The following is a 17,928-nucleotide window of genomic DNA, read 5'->3' on the forward strand; positions in this document are numbered from 1 at the left end:
CACCTATTTTAACTCTTTTTTTTTCTCCTTTCGTGGTGCTATGCAGTCCTATACGTTGCACTATTATATATAAAAGCTTAATCATGACGTATACCGTGTATACACAATTAGTAAGGCAACGCAGCAGCGTGGTATGTAAAATGCATAAAGGCGTTACATCATCGGGGCGGCGTTCACTAAATAGACGTAAAAATAATGCCAATGAATACATTACTTCCTGATGCAAACTTTGAGCGCAGCTCATCAGCTGTTTCACCTTTTCGATAGATTGAGGCAAATATTTCGAGCAAGACACGTATGTACAATTACAGACTTTTTTAATTTTTCACGCGCATTCCTTCAAGAAACACTCCACTAACAGTTTCTGACTGTCATGAAGGATGTTTTGGGGTCGAAGAAGAGAAAGCAATTAAGTTGTCGGGAGGTTACAGGAGGCAGCACGAGGGCCCATGAGAACGTTGCGTGGCGAAAAAAACTGATGCTACAAGCTACAGACGAGAAGAAATCATCTTCGCAAATGTCTTGCAATCCAGATGACGAGTGAGATAGTGGAATCATATTTTATTTCAACGGACAATAAGTGCGTCAACAAGACTTCTCTTGTTCTTTCAAGCAAAGAGGTGTCTTTTTTGAGTGATTTTTGCCCAGCATGTGAACCCAGGGGTTGTTTCACGTGAATGTTTCGTTTTCTTCATGTTTGTTTTTCTGGGCCTTGGAGTAAAGGGCTTAGGCATAGCTGTGAGTCAGCGCTTGTACTGTGGCTTTCTTTTATCTTGTCCTTTGTCTTCGTGTTTGTGCTGTTGAAATTAATAATGAATCGGAGAAGACTGTCGCCGCCACGAAGGAAGACGAGGAGGGGGGTACACGCAGCGACAAATGGTGGCGGCAGGAGTGCACGCATCAATCGGAGAACACTCGCAGTCGCCGCCACGCAGAAAGAAGTGGAGGGGGAAGGGAGGGGGGTTTGAAGCAGCGCGCGCTGCTCCAGCTGCGGAGCTGGTTATGAGAGGCAAAGCAGACGGTGGTGGCGACGCCGACGGCACTTGGACTACTAGTCCACCTATGCCACGGTATATATCTACTTAATGCATCTTACTCCACTTAGATTTTTAGCTAATGTTCGTAAGCAGCCTTAAGTGGCCTCAGGAGCATTCGTACTCCTCACACTTTCAGGGCGAATTTCTTCTTAGCCGCAGTTTAAGCACATGTGTTACTCACTCAGGTACTGCTGTAGTGTTTTAATAGTAGGGTTTGTCTTGCTAGAGATTTTAACATAAGGAGGGATGAGATTTTATTTTAATATTTTTCTGTAATATATAGCTCGTGAAATTTGTGTTGCCTTGCCATCAACCCTACATGACCTAATGTTTGCAAATGGATAGTACCTAGCATCTTTTATGCGGCGCATGCCTTCGTAGCGCAGCCGAGCGGATCTGAATTGCGGATGCTATTCGTGGTAATTATGAATAATATGACGAACCTCGGCCTAATAATCGGCATAATCAGAAATTTGCACAGGTGGCTGGGATAATGCAAACATGGATGCTTAAATCTCTAAACCTGCATCTGAAACTTTTTCGGTGTCTTGGGGTAGCTCTATCAGATTATATAATTTAGGCAGCACGTCATAATCAAGCAATAAATAGTGATACGAATAATAAAAAAAGGAACCGCACGGACGCAGTATACTTCGCGGCACATAAAATATATATTGTATACATATATTCCTTGCAGTGTTAGCGACATGTACAACAATGAATACCTTCAATGCTCACTGGAATCATATAACGTAATTGTCTCAAGTAGATTTCAGAGAGGTGTTACAAATGTCAGAGTCCTAGGTAAAAGACAACACGTGAAAGATTATCATAATCTCTTCAAATTTACTTTTCAAAGCATTTTGGCTGGTCGATATTTCGAAACTATTCTAAGCATTGATTGCATGGACAAACTGTCAGTGGAGAAGATAAAGATTTCCTTCACAAGGAACTGAGCGAACTTTTGGCGCCTAGGTAACATTTTGTACAATAGCTTTTTGAACGCTTTTAAAAGACCGGGTACATAAACAATTTTCCCACATCCTTTGGGTAAGCTTGAACACTTCGGTATGCGTCTCAGAGAACTAAATCAGGTTATATGATGAGGGCTCTCGAGAAAACTTCTTTGACCATACAATAGACTATACGATATAAGCAGCTGGTAACGTGGTAACCTTCACTGAATACAAATAAAGCTGCGTAAATGTTAACTTTGGACAAATAATAAACCTAGTGGTTTCCATTACATATTTAAATTTTTCATTCGACCCCAATGTTTGTCAAGCCAAGAATTTAGAATTAGATATTAGTATGTACACAATATTATTATTTTATTAGTATATTACCCCTGTAGAATAAACATCTCTGGATGTCACTCTCTCAGTACAACATTTTTTGTTCTCTTTAAGACACTCCGCCTTCTTAGGAGGATGATTGCATTTACCTTGGAAACCTTCTATAATGAATTGGAATGATACTTGTCCAGAGGGTTTCATAAAACTTTTTTTGATACCTGGTTCGCGAAAGCGATGCTAAAAAAGCGACTCTTTACACTATAGGCATAGTATAAACGCACCCCTGAACCTCGCTTCATTTCTGGACGAAATTATGAAAAGACAAAATAACAAGTGCTGTTTTCTTTATTGACATATTTTCATGAAGAATGTATCTTTCGGGTGTAGAATATTAAACACTAATAGGTTTTAAAGTTCAGCTCATAAACTATTCTTATTCGAGTGTTATTCAGTTTGACGTTCTCTTTTGAGGATCCAGGTTTTATAAATAATATCTGACGCATTCATGCCACGCCAGCCCTCAAGGGGCGCTGCACAGCAACATGCCCTAGGGTATATAAAACAAATAGAACTCACGAATAATATATCCGAGATGGCTATTAACAGCGGAAAAGGAAAACCAATATGAGTCAGATTTGCAACAGGAGCGTATCCCATTAAGACATCCACCTGCGAGGTAAAGTTTCAGATTATTAATTATGAGCATCTGTCATAAATAGGAAAAACATTTGATCTAGCTCAGGTCAACGCATGAACCGAAACTTCTGTTGATCGGACTGTACCTGAGGATGCGGCTGAAAACATTTTAGCGGTCTTGTACATGGGGAAATATTTGCACATACGCATTCATTGTATTTCATTCATAGAATAACTACACTTAATTCAACGCTACCACACGGAATACGCTATAGTCTAAATAATGATTCGCATTCAATCCTTCTGCTTAAATAATAACGACTTTCTTCGCGATTATACCTGATGATTTGGTTCTGAGTTTTATAGATAGTGCATATAGTTCCTATATTCTGGCTGTCACCTGTTGTCACTCAATTGGTAGCCTTCCATGTATATGCATGATTCATACACTGCAGTTAACATCACCTAAAGAGAACGTGACATGTAGACCAAGATTAAATAATAGCAAGGAAGAGGTTGATACATTTCTTGTGATACAATGTTAAAACAAAAGATGCGGTGATAATTGGATTTTGATGGGATTAAATATGCTTACCTGGCTCCGTGACATTTCAAGAAGTAATGTGTTGCTGCTCAAACAGTGCTTTTACAGTGTTTTACTTTTACATAAAATGCCAACTCAGTAGTTACGATTATGTACCAGTGGCATCTAAAGCAAATTTTGTAATACAGAAAGAATAATTCAATCATAATATTATTAGGGTACGCAGTCTTGGAGACGACGGCGAAGTGTTGGAGTATAGTGACAAACACCGACGCTGAAGCTAGGTTGTGTTGGTGCGCCGATTGTGCTCCTAACGGCGAACTGTTGCGGCTACAATGGAGTGTGCTTCGTAACATTTTGCTAGAGGAGCGGTGTGCATCACCAATTTCACAATCTGGATCTCTTTTCTAGAGGCTGCCACCGTGGTGCAAGCATAATGCTGTCTGGCGCAGCCCTTTCTACAGCGGTACAACTAGCGCCAACTGTCGCCGTGGCGCAGCTTCATAATCCGGGCACCTTTTGCGGCCCCGATGACGTCGACACCGAAGACTGGCTCGCTAAGTACGAGTGGGTTAGTAAACATAACCAATGGGACGCAACCCTGATGCTTGCAAACGTCATTTTGTGCCTGGCGACTGCGGCGCACGTCTGGTTTGAGAGGTACGAAGAAGATCTGACATTCTCTAATTTGTGCAAAGAGAACCGTCGGGGTTCTTTGCCAAGCCGATCGGACGCAAACTTGGGGTTTAAAAGGACCTAGCATCGCGAACGCAGTAGTCGACCGAATCATATATCTCCTACATACAAGGCATCCTAGCTGTATGCCGCTAGGTGGACAGCGCAGCGTCCGTGTCTGACAAAGTGGACCACATCGTAAAGGGCATTGCTGATCACGCTTTGGACCTCCTCCTTTCCAAATACTGTACGAGGCGACTCTGTCCTCGCGGTATGTCGGAGGTGTGAGCAAGCTAAACACCGTCATATTGATCCCCGCTTAGCCCGCTTGCAAAACACAGCTGCTACATCTTCGTGTGCAGATCTTTCAACACTTCAGCAACTGTCCCATCAGCAAATTTGACCAGGAGCGTTCGCAGCAAGTTGGAGGCTATGATCCCTGCTTGCCTTTATACATGAGCCGGCGGACGCTACTATAGCTCTGATCCAAGCTGCCTTTCGACAAGAATTCGCGAATGTGGGCCTTACTGCAAACGTAAGCCTAAGCTCTGGTCAGCTGTCCACACAGCCACCTGTCCAGCACACAATTTCAGTGGTAGCTGCTGGAGCTCCTATTGCCCCCTTCCCGACGCGATACCGCTATTGCTAACGCAACCCGGAACAATGGCGAACCTCGGACGACCGACCCATCTGCTTCAACTGCTCACGTGTCAGCCACAGTTCTCGCCAATGCCGCAGCCGTTGGGTTCCGCCACCTCGACCTAACTACTACGTGATCGCAGCGAAGCCTACAAACCATACCTAAACTCTCTCCATGATTTGCCCTCTCGTGATTCTTCCCCTCCCTCTTCGTGATACACCCCGCAACAATATATTACACTATAAATACATTATGATTCTAGCTGTAAAAACGAACTGATTAATCACATGACATAATATTTTTATACCCGCGGGAGATTTATCAGCCGATAAAATTTATACACCAAAAATGTTCGCTAATGGCAGCAGAATTCCGCCATTTGTCTAGCATCTGTGATATAAAACCCGAAGTCAATACCAGCTACAGAAACCCTTTTAGCAATACAATTAACATGCTTCGCACAATATATCTTGCTGTATTACACAATACTTACTTAATATGTACGAATAGGCAGCGGAATTCTAAATTCCTCAATAGCAGTAAAACTCTAAAATGCCTCTTTGCACTTCAAGAATTTTTGCTCTACGATATACAAAGATACACAGATGCGTGTGGAACGTTTTGAATGTAACCCTGTTATCAATCAACCTTAGATGTCAGTGCGCGCTTTTCCTGTGTACGGGGTTCCTGCTTTCTTGTGTATCTGTATATCGTAGCGCGAAAATTCTTGAAATGGTAAACCAACTAGCCCCTATTGCCGCTTTGCTTCCTCTTTGCATACTACGCTGAACCCCTTTTGAATAGCGCACCTTGTCGTTGTACTCAGGCCTCGTGGAGAGAAGTATTAAGCTTGCAGTGAAACCTTGGGAATAGCCAAGCAGAGCCACCTTGGCTGCCTTAGTGGCATTTCGAACGAGGTCGATGGCCGCAGCGACGTCCAGCCTGCCAATCTCATCAAAGCTGTGAGAAAAATTCTTGTAATGTACACGCTGGGGATTAGTGGTTGTTCAATTACAAGAAAAAAGCAAGGACGTCTAATGCCACATTAATGAATAGTACTTTGCACAAAATGAAATAATCAGTGTCACACATCTCAAACCAGGAGAATACTCTGAATAGGTAGCTGACTGTGTTATTATTGGCACTTAAACTATTCCTGTCAAGAAGCACTTTTCTAACAGAGAGATAAAGGCGGTCGTTAGCAGACCTCTCATGAATAGCAACTCATGAATATTAAAATTACGTAAGAGGGAATCCATTTGGCGCGAATATTAAGCAAATTTAGGCTATCGCGCCATGTGCACTGGTCCTTACTATCAGTCCTGCAGTAGCCCATCCTCGCGTACTCTGCTTGCCTTGGGGACAGCATGTGCCGCTGTTCGCTTCTACCGCCGACACCTAGAACAAGACTTTGCAACCTTTGTAAGTTTAGTGTCATCGGCTGAATGCAATTATTTGCGTCTGGGCGTTTTGGAAGAGCACGTCAGTTGGCGGAGGTATTACTCTGAATTTGTTAACCGCACCTCTTAGTGTATGCACCTATCCAAATTATAAAACCCTGTACGTTTGTACTTAAAAGCTGATAAATGCATTTCATGGCAACAAGGAGCTTCTTCATAGGTAAATCTTTAGTAATGGAAATGAATTACCATCATATGTGTTATCATTACATGCATGAAATTTGATGTCCGCAACGTTCATAACTTATTACACCCAAAACCTTTGCCGTGCCTCAAATGCCGGGATTTGAATATCAATGACGATCTATCTCAAAACCGCTTCTATAAGAGGCAGATAAACTAAAAGCTTTAACTCTAAAAACAGTACTTCCTTTCCACAAAGCCACAAGTTCTCTCAGATATATCTTGATGACTTCTCTTGCAGTCCTTTGATGTTCTAAAACATGTATGCTATAATTCTGTTTTAAAAGTATTTATGTCTGCCACAGACAATTAGCTCTGTACTCTATAAAAAATTGCATAACTTAATAACTGCTGGAGTAAACGCAGTGACAAGAGATACTTGCAGATGATAACCTTCGATCAGTGCTCAGTGGTGTAATGTGCGATGGTATTACTGGGATCGACGATTTCTAAGCACTGCCGATGGCCCCGATCCGTTGAAAGTAGAAATCAAAAGGCTATGTTGTGGCGGTTATTACGACTGTGTATCTGGAAATGCGCCATCTGAATTCAAGCTGAATATTGCATAAACCCCTGGTCTTGCACGGAGTATTCCTACGTTTTGTTCCACCAGAGAGTCGCCGAGAGAACTGTCGGAACGATATGGGAGCAGACTTCATGAAAAAAAAGGTAGCGGACAATACAACCTTTTCAAGCATTTTTTTAGCTGCCTTCTTGAAAATTATGTAGCCCATTGGTTGATCCTACCTGCAGCGCCTTATGTGTCATATGTGCTTCTAGAAAAGAAATCAGACTCCACTACTGTTCTAGCTTTATAAAAGCAAGATTTGCACCTTGTCCGTCTGGCAAAAAGCAACTAGCCAGCAAACTAGCCTGCTCAAACTCACTTGCTCTGGAGCGACATTTTGGCTCCCGGATAGGAGGCATAAGCCTTATGTTTGTCAGGATTCATCAAGGCGGGCTGAATTTGAGCTATCTCTTGAAGTGAGCAAGGACGCATTAATTTCTTGGAATAGGGCTGATCCGGACTATCATCGTGATCAACGGGATGTTTCGCTATTCAGTCATTTTCCTCACTAAAACAAGGTTTATTTATGTACCATTAAATTGGCTTGTTTTCATTCCCAAAGGTCAAAGATTCAGTGCTTCTTTAACCAAGAAACAAAGGAAACTACCAGATTAATCCCAGTTTTCACCTAACATCAGCGCCACTAGGCATGCAATGTCACAGTGCCATATTGATGACCAGACGGGGTAAAGTATTCGAAACGTTCTGCTATAGCATGTCCCTCACTCCCTCTCTCTCTCATATTTCTTACGGTACATTCCTCACATTTGATGTGATTGCGCATTCAGTGCTTTACTGATTTCTTTTTCTGGACTGTATATGCAAATATGAAAGAAACTAATACTGAAATTCAAATTTCACTTCCTCTCAGGCTGAATTCTTTATGGGGACTAGCTTGCTCTCCTTAAACTTTCCCGTATTGCAATGTAGTCGCATCATCTATTCCTTCTTTCGCCAAAATATCCCTAAACTTTTCATTTCATTTCATCATTTCATCATCAGCCTGTATATACCCACTGCAGGACGAAGGCCCCTCCCATATTTCTCCACTGAACCCGGTTCTGTGCTAGCTGCATCCACTTGACAACTGCGAACTTCTTAATCTCATCCGCCCACCTAACTTTCTGCCGCCCCCTGCTACGCTTTCCTTCCCTTGGAATCCAGTTTGTTACCCTCAGCGACCATCGGTTATCATCTCTTCGCACTACATGTCCTGCCCATGTCCATTTCTTCTTCTTAATTTCCACTAGAATGTCGGTAACTTGAGTTATTTCTCTGACCCACTCTGCACGCTTTCTATCTCTTAACGTTATCCCTACCATTTTTCGCTCCATAGCCCTCTGGGTTGTCGTCAACTTAAGTAGGACTCTCTTGGTTAGCCTCCACGTTTCAGCCCCATAGGTGAGTACAGGCAAGGTGCAACTGTTGTATACTTTCCTTTTGAGCGATACCGACAAGCTGCTAGTCATAATATACGAGTGCTTGCCAAATGCGCTCCATCCCAATCGTATTCTTCTTGTTATTTCCTTTTACTGGTCCGGATCTGCGGTTACTACCTGTCCTAAGTAGACGTATTCGCTTACTACTTCCAGTATTTCGCTACCTAATGTAAGCTGTTTTTCCTCCCCGAGGCGGTTGAACATTACCTTAGTCTTCTGCATATTGATTTTCAAGCCTACCTTTCTACTTGTCCTGTCTAGGTCATCAATCATTATTTGCAGTTCATACCTCGAGTTGGTTAGCAAGGCAATGTCATCAGCGAATCGCAGATTACTGAGGTATTCTCCATCTACCCTTATCCCTAACCGCTCCCATTCTAAGTCTCTTAACATATAACCTTTATATATAAACTTTACCATAGACAATTTATATGTAGAAATGAAATTAAGGTTTTAAAGTGTCTTTTTTTTTTGCTGAAAGCAAAACAAAGTGTACTTTAGGAACAGGGATTTTGATGCTAGCAAATTCGAACATTGCTAGCATCAGTGCAAATGTCAGAAACAACATGCCTGAATTGCCAATATCGGTCGTCCTCTTGGCTCAGTTCCAGATGATGTGCGCGGAATATTATACCCCGTGGATTCATTGCCCAAACGTCGTAGCCGCGGTCTGCCAAGAGGAAGCCTGAGAAAGAAGATACGTAAATAGCGCTGAATTTATTTAGCAGAAATCGATTTACCCCCCTATTTCAGTGATCTTTTGTATGGAAAACGTTGTTAGAAATCAATACATTTTGCCTGACCGAGGCAACCTTACAAGATGCGTTCAAGGCTCATGGAGGGGCTGGGTGATAATACTACGTGAAGTATAAAAGCACACCACCTATGCACAGTAGGAAGCTGAGTTAACCTTTGTCCGTGGTTAAGGCTCACTGCCGAATGTTTTTGTGCCTAATATTTATATATATTATGCATTATATTATATTCAGGTGGAAGCCTTCCTGGGCTCACGGTGAAAATCACGCGTTTGCATTTTGTCCGCGAGACATAACAATAGGTTTAGACGTCGACATTATTTCTCTTTTCAGGTACAAATGCCTTCATTCTCATATGACGAGGAAAGGTGTTAGGAGTTGTCGATGGCGATGATGAAGCCAGACAAAGAAAAATAAAATTAGAACCTGTATACACAAGCATGTATTATAGAAGCAAAACGGTACAGGAAAGAGGTACAAGAGGAGGAGCGAAAGTTCCCTCATTCAAGCGCCTTAAAAAGCTAATAGAAATCCTGTACTGTTAGAACGGGTCGAAGGAGATACATCTGGAAATTTTTCAATGATAATTTTGCCGCACAGAGAACGGCTAGATGTCTATATAGTTTTGAGTCTTCAACTGCTGTGTTCTATAGATCTCATAATGTTACTTTCCACTAAAAATTACATTGCCATCCGAGTTCCCACGTAATTTAATGTACATTTAAGACGAAATACATCATGTTCAGCCAAACTGCATCAAGTCAAACATAATGCAAAACACGTTTTGAATACAATAATATGAGGTTTTAGAGGTAAAGAAGGATAAGATTAATGTTTCTCTTTAGCCCGCTCTTCTTGACGATCCTAGCTCTTGAACAAATAGTTTTGCTGCTAACGCATTCGCTACTCCCTATTTTTATTCATCTGGCCAGTACCTTAAGCATACAGTTGTATGTGAAAGGTCGCCTGATAACATTTATATCTCATCCTATTAAAGCGGCACTTATTTTAGAGCTAGCATGTCCGGAGTTGGCAAATTGTACCAAGTCTCTGATATCTTGTGCTCATCTGGCGTAAGAAAACCCTACGGCGGTTCAATTCCTCACCATTGCAGCCACCGAATGCTACCTACCAGAATCATGCCCACAACACTAACGTCGACAACCTTGACGCCAATTTCTGGAGAAATGATATCGTACGTCTACTGGGTTAAACATAAATATTGTCACGTAGTGGTGACGAGGTCGACGACACAATTGAAGGGTCGATGATTGCACTAAAGAAACTGTTTATTTGGGCTGACTTGCGCCCGCAAAAGAACTAAGCAACTCGGCGGCGGCGATAGAAACAAACGTGCTCGTCGATCGTCGAACAAAGAATGCCCGTCACACTCGTCAACGCTCAATTTAAAGGCTGCACAGAACAATCTAGATAACGTCGCAAACAGCTACCAGCACGGGCTGGAACATTGTGGAATGACACCCGATTGGCCGGAACCTTCGAGACAGATCTCGGTGCATCTTTCGCTACAACAAAACTGATAAAGGTGTGACTGGCGACATCTAGCATTAACAAACAAAGATTACGGAACTGATACGCGGTCTAGAATCAGAGTGATAAGCCTGTATGCCGGCGGCCGGTAAAAATACAACAAATACTGTTTTGAAGGTTTCGCGGCATTACTCCCCCCTTAAAAAAACATCGCCTCGATGTTCCAAAACAAAGAAACTTGAACATAAACACTGCAAAGTTTAAACACCACAGATTATTTAACGCGCGTAATATGGCCTGAGTCGTACAACATGTACAATTTCTGGGCTTGCGCGTCGCCGTTGTGATGCTGACGTTCCGTCGGGAATGACTTCATAGTCCAGTGGTCCGACGCGGCGAAGGATTTTGTATGGCCCAAAGTACCGACGCAGCAACTTTTCACTTAATCCGCGACGGCGAATTGGTGTCCAAACCCACAATTGGTCTCCTGGATTGTACTCTTTAATACGCAGCCGTGCGAGTCGTCAGGCTTCCTCTGCACGCTGCAGGTAGGCGGCGACGTCAAGGTTGTCTTCGCTGGTTACGTGCGGCAGCATTGCGTCGAGCGTCGTCGTGGGCTCCCTGCCGTACACAACCTTAAACGGGGTCGCTCTGGTCGTCTCCTGGACTGCCGTGTTATAGGCAAACATCACGTACGGCAAGATGGCGTCCCATGTCGTGTGTTCAGCGTCGAGGTACTTAGCGATCATGTCCGCGATCGTTTTGTTCAGGCGCTCCGTAAGGCCATCGGTCTGGGGATGGTACGCAGTTGTTCGTCGATGGCTTGTGTGACTGTATTCCAAGATGGCTTGCATCAACTCTGCCGTAAACGCCGTTCCCCTGTCCGTGATAAGCACTTCTGGGGCGCCGTGTCGCAAGAGAATTTGTTCGACAAAAAATTTGGCGACTTCTGCCGCGGTACCATTTGGTAGTGCTCTTACTTCGGCGTAACGGCTAAGGTAGTCAGTGGTCACGATGATCCACTTGTTACCCACAGACGAAGATGGAAAGGAGCCGAGGAGATCCATCCCAATTTGTTGAAAGGGCAGGATTGGGGGCGGTATCGGGTTTAGTAGTCCTGCTGGTCTGATCGGCGGCGTCTTGCGTCGTTGGCACTCACGACACGTCTTCACGTATTGGGAAACTTCGGCAGGCAGTCGCGGCCAGTAATACTTCTCCTGGATTCGACGCAACGTGCGCGCAAATCCGAGGTGGCCTGCTGTGGGCTCATCGTGCAACGCCTGCAGAATTTCTTGCCGAAGGGTTTTAGGCATAGGATGATATATGTCGCCTGAACACACTAGGAGGGGAAGCGGTCTTTCCTTCCAAGTAATCAGCTAGCGCTTTCAGCTCAGGGTCTCATCGCTGTTGTTCTGCGAAACTGCTGGCGCTTACCGGTCCCAAAAAGGCGTCGTCGTCATTGTCCTCCGGGGGAGCATCGACGCGAGCGCGGGATAAGCAGTCTGCGTCGGAATGCTTCCGGCCCGACTTATAGACAACAGTCATGTCAAATTCTTGAAGTCGTAGGCTCCATCTGGCAAGGCGGCCGGAAGGATCTTTCAAATTAGCCAGCCAGCAGAGTGCGTGATGGTCGCTTACCACCTTGAATGGTCGGCCGTATAGGTATGGACGAAACTTAGAAGTGCCCAGATGATTGCAAGGCACTCCTTCTCGGTCGTCGAGTAATTGACTTCGGCTTTTGTGAGGGACCTGCTAGCGTAGGCGATTACTTTCTCCTGTCCGGCACTATTCTAGAGGAGAACGGCTCCTAGGCCCACATTGCTCGGGTCGGTGTGTATTTCGGTCTCGGCGTTTTCATCAAAGTGGCCAAGTACAGGAGGGCATTGCAGGCGGCGCTTAAGTTCGTCGAAGGCTTCTCCTTGCGGCGCTTCCGATTTAAAAAGTACCTCAGCCTTTGTAAGCTGCGTCAACGGTTCGGCGATCCGCGAAAATTTTCTGACAAATCGTCGATAATAAGCGCACAGCCAAAGGAATCGGCGCACAGCTTTCTTGTCGGCAGGCGGTGCGATTGCAGCTGTTTTCGTCGGGTCTGGGCGAATACCGTCCTTGCTAACTATGTGACCTAGGAACCGGAGTTCTTCGTAGGCGAAGTGACATTTCTCTGCTTTTAGCGTTAGCCCCGATGACTTGATGGCTTCCAGCACTGTCTGTAGTCGTTTTAGGTGGTCTTCAAAGTTTGATGAGAAGACAACAACGTCGTCCAAATATACCAAACAAATTTGCCACTTCAAGCCTGCCAGGACTGTGTCCATTACTCGTTGAAATGTGGCTGGTGCGGAGCAGAGGCCAAATGGCATCGCCTTGAACTCAAAAAGTCCGTCCGGTGTGATGAATGCGGTCTTCTCGCGATCTCTTTCGTCGACCTCAATTTGCCAATATCCGCTTTTTAGGTCCATCGATGAGAAGTACCTTGCATTGCAGAGCCGGTCGAGAGTGTCGTCGATGCGGGGAAGCGGGTAGACATCCTTCTTCGTTATGCTATTCAAGCGGCGGTAATCAACGCAGAAGCGATGTGTGCTGTCTTCTTGACCAAAACGACTGGTGCTGCCCAGGGGCTGTTCGATGGCTGGATTACGTCATCACGCAGCATTTCCTCAACTTGAACGCGAATAGCCTGGCGTTCTCGCGGCGATACACGATAAGGGCTTTGGCGCAGAGGTCGGGCGTGTTCGTCCGTTATTATGCGATGCTTGGCAAGTGGTGTTTGTCGTACCTTCGATGACGATGAGAAGCACTCCCCGTAGCTTCGAAGCAGACTGAGAATCTGGTCTTTTCTGTTGTGGGTCAATGCCGGGTTGATGTCAAATGTGGGCTGACGGAATAGGTCCGGTGCGTCTTCCAGCGTTTGGTCGTGGAGGGCGAATACATCTTTGAGGTCCGCTAATTTGTCGAGAAAAGCGATCGTCGTGCCCTTGTTGAGATGCCGGTATTCTTCGGTGAAGTTTGTTACCAGAACCTGAGCTTGACCTCTCCGGAATTTCGTGATGCCTCTTGCGATGCCGACACCTCGTTCAAAGAGCAATTGGATATTTCCTTCGACGATGCCTTCAGCGGTTGCGATGTTTGCGCTAGCTACGCAGACTGCGATGCTTGATCGGGGCGGGATGGTCAATTCTTCATCGAGGACGTTTAGAGGAATGTGTTGCATCGACGTCGTCGTAGCATGAATGGCTTTGTCTGCAGAGAGCTTGATGAGCTTGGATCGCAGGTCGATGATAGCCCTATGTTCATTTAAGAAGTCCATGCCTAAAATCACGTCGCGGGAACACTGCTGCGAGATCACGAAGCTGGTGGGGTAAGTACGCCCATTTACGGTTATTCCTGCAGTACATCGTCCCGATGGAGTAATCAGGTTGCCACCTGCGGTGCGAATCAGCGGACCATCCCAAGCGGTGGTAACTTTTCTTAGCTGAGAGGCTAACGATCCACTAATGACTGAATAGTCAGCTCCGGTGTCTACTAGGGCAGTGACTCTGCAACCGTCGATATCAACTTCAAGGTCACTTGTTCGCGTCCTCGCATTGCACGTGGGCCTTAGTGTCCGATCTCGGCTCCGTCGTTTCTTCAGGTCATGGCCGGGGCATACCGTTGTTACGTCGCTGGGCGGCGGTGTCTGCTTGCACTCTGGTCGTGTTGTCGGCGATGTCGTCGTGTGGAGCGGCGATGAAATGGTTGCGTCGTCGTTAGTGGTCGTCGGCGGCGGAGGATCTTCTTTTCGCCGTTGAGCAACCTTACCTCCAAAGGTTGCTGCCTTTAGTTTCCTAGTTTCCCTTACGGGGGCTTGGGGACCTTCCGCGCACACTATCATCATCGTTACGTCCTGGCGACGCAAAGCGGGCCCTGTACGGCGATGGAGACCTGAATCGACGGCTTGGTGGCGCAATCTCACCGCCACGCAGATAGTTGTCGATTTCTTGCGGACGTTCACCTGGGCGTGGTCGTGGAGCGTCGACGGCAAATCCGCGGAGACCGATTCGTCGGTACGGGCAGTGCCGCAGAATGTGGCCGGCCTCACCGGAGTGGAAGCATAATGGGCGGTTGTTCGCTGTCCTCCATGCGTCGCACTTCCTGGGGCTTGTTGGTCGTTGGTAGGCTTGGCGGGCGGGAGCCAAGGGGCGGTTTTCAGGAACAGGCCGGTATCGGCGAGGGCTCGGAAAGTCATCACGTCGGGGCGGAGGGCGACGTAATGCACCAGCGTAGTTCATCGCTGTTGCCTCTTGTGCTGGAACAGTCGTAGCCGTCGCTTCAGGAACGCCCAGCGCCTGCTGGACTTCTTCACGGACGACGTCCGCGAGCGTCGCCACCTGGGGTTGTTGCGATGATGGCTGCATTCTGCGGAGCTCTTCTCGCACGATCTCCCGGATGAGGTCACGAAGGTTCTCTCCACTTGCAGATGCGCTGGGGTAGTGGCTTGAGTAGTCTGGCTGAAGTGGCCGCTCGTAGTGGCGCATCCGGGTGTACAACGTCTTCTCGATGGCAAACGCTTCCATTTCAAGTTCCGCCACTGTTTTTGGCGGATTTCGGACAAGATTTCCAAAAAAGCGATTTTTTGACGCCTCGCATTAAAAGTTTGACTCTCTCACCTTCAGTCATGTTAGGGTCGGCGCGGCGAAAGAGGCGCTTCATCTCCTCAACGTACGCCAGGACAGACTCGTTAGGAAGTTGCAGTCTCGACTGAAGGACGGCCTGGGCTCTTTCCTTCCGGACGATGCTTAAAAAGGCAGTCAGAAACGCTTCCTTGAAAGTCTCCCAATCCTTCATAGTTGCCTCATGATTTTCATACCAAACTCGGGCATGTCCTTGAAGAACAAAGTAGACTTGCCTAAGTTTCGCGGCGTCATTCCAGCCGTTGAAATCTGACACACGGTCGAAAAGGTCCATCCAATCTCCCGCATCTTCATCCGGTAGTCCATGGAAGCAGGGGGGCTCCCGGGGTTGAAAGAAAATAACCGGTGCTGTAGGCTGGGCCATTGTCAGCGTCGATGCCTTCCGAAATCGAATGGGGTCAAGCAGCAGACCGTGTTCGGGTTGTAGGCCTTGAAGTCGGCGGCTGGCTCGGTGACCTGTAGGCTGGTTTTCCAGGGCGACAGGAACGCGGCTTGGGTCTTCGCTTGAAGGATCAAAGGCAGCACCTCCACCAGATGTCACGTAGTGGTGACGAGGTCGACGACACAATTGAAGGGTCGATGATTGCACTAAAGAAACTGTTTATTTGGGCTGACTTGCGCCCGCAAAAGAACTAAGCAACTCGGCGGCGGCGATAGAAACAAACGTGCTCGTCGATCGTCGAACAAAGAATGCCCGTCACACTCGTCAACGCTCAATTTAAAGGCTGCACAGAACAATCTAGATAACGTCGCAAACAGCTACCAGCACGGGCTGGAACATTGTGGAAAGACACCCGAGTGGCCGGAACCTTCGAGACAGATCTCGGTGCGTCTTTCGCTACAACAAAACTGATAAAGGTGTGACTGGCGACATCGAGCATTAACAAACAAAGATTACGGAACTGATACGCGGTCTAGAATCAGAGTGATAAGCCTGTATGCCGGCGGCTGTTAAAAATACAACAAATACTGTTTCGAAGGTTTCGCGGCAATATAATACAATATTCGTTATTCGGAAAGTGAAGGCACGGCTATCTACTCCAGGTCTGTCTAACGGTGAGGGCTGCTGCATGCATGGGTGGAGTAAGAGTTGAGTTTTGGTTACCACAAACTTATAGTGATGTTCTAGATTAAGAGGAATTTGCTCACACTGACTTCATGATACTGTTATATGTTTGTCCTTTTTTTCCAGAGTTCTAGTTTCCTAGCATTCCACTCAGCAATGCTTGCTGATTTGTTGACACTGTCAGATTTAGGAGTTTTTTCGACATTGATTGGCCCAGACGTGGCTGCACCGCCACGCATATGTAGCTCGACGACGCCGTTGGTTTCATAAATGTTCGTACGGTTTGGACAGTACAGGTGCATAATGCGCCGTGGATGCCTTCATTTTAGGTTCTCGTAGTAAATATCGATTGGTAGTGTTTGTAGGCGACTTGTTTCTTACTTCTGCACTGTCATACATTATATTTTTATAAAACGCTGTCATATAATAAACAGAAACGCTTGCATCGGTGGTCGGTTGTAGGGTGCCCGCCTGCTATCCCGAAAGATGTGGGATAGATTCCCGGCCGTGGAGGTCGCTTTTCGATGGAGGCAAAAAGCGAGACGCGTGTGTGTTTTGCGATATCCGTGTACGGTAAAGAATCAGAAGTGGTCTAAATTTCCGAGCCCTCCCCTACGGCGTCATTCATAGCCTGAGTCGCTTTGGGATGTTGAACCCCGGTAACTAAGCCAAAGCGATACATGGAAACTGCGTCGTGCAATGCCCAACCTTGGGTGTTTCAAGGAGTAACAGGGGGTGCGAAAATTAAAGACGTAGTATACTGTACTAATGGGCGACTTCAATGCCAATGTAGGGAAAAAGCATGCAGGAGACCAGGCAGTAGGTGAATAGGGAATTGGTTCTAGGAATAACAGGTGGGAGATACTAGTTGAGTTTGCAGAGCGCAATAACTTAAGAATCATGAATACCTTCTTCAGCAAACGGAAATATCGAAAATGGACATGGAATAGTCCTAATCGAGAGACTAAAAATGAAATTGACTTCATACTATGTTCAACCCCCGCTATTATGCAAGATGTTAGAGGTAGTCGGGAATATGTGATGCAGTGATCACAGAATGGTGAGGTCCTGTATGGTCTAAATCTGAAGAAGGAACGAAACAGGTTAGTAAAAAAGAAGTCCATCAAAGAATTAGCGCTGAGGGGGAGGGCTGAAGAGTTCAGGATCTCGCTACAGAATAGATATTCAGCTCTAAGCTAGCATGACGACATTACCCTTGAAGCAATAAACAATAATTTTGAGAGATATTATTACCGTGTGCGCTGAAGAAGTAGGCAGTAATCTGGCTAAGGAGACGAAAGATTTGATTAAGAAACGCCAGTGTATGAAAGCACCCGATCGAACATACCAGATAGAATTGGCCAAAGTATCAAAGCTAATAAACAAGCGTAAGGTGACCGATATAAGGAACTATAACATGGAACAAATTGAGCATGCTGTAAAGAACGGGGGAAGCCTAAAAGCGGTAAAGA

At 45.8% G+C, this 17,928-nt stretch overlaps 1 protein-coding gene across 1 annotated transcript in view; it reads right to left on the bottom strand.

The window, feature by feature from the left end:
- Nucleotides 1-17,928, bottom strand: part of LOC146174448 (lipase member N-like) — a 41,342-nt gene that overhangs the window by 15,758 nt on the left and 7,656 nt on the right. The window contains exons 3-5 of the mRNA XM_084585395.1: nt 9,048-9,162; nt 5,637-5,787; nt 2,909-3,001 (exon numbers count right to left, since the gene is read on the bottom strand). Coding sequence (XP_084441521.1) covers nt 2,909-3,001; nt 5,637-5,787; nt 9,048-9,162 — 359 coding nt within the window. The remainder of the gene's footprint in view (nt 1-2,908; nt 3,002-5,636; nt 5,788-9,047; nt 9,163-17,928) is intronic.

Source organism: Amblyomma maculatum, chromosome 11 (assembly GCF_055883805.1).
Source record: "Amblyomma maculatum isolate TAMU_Amacu chromosome 11, ASM5588380v1, whole genome shotgun sequence".
NCBI classification, from domain to species: domain Eukaryota; kingdom Metazoa; phylum Arthropoda; class Arachnida; order Ixodida; family Ixodidae; genus Amblyomma; species Amblyomma maculatum.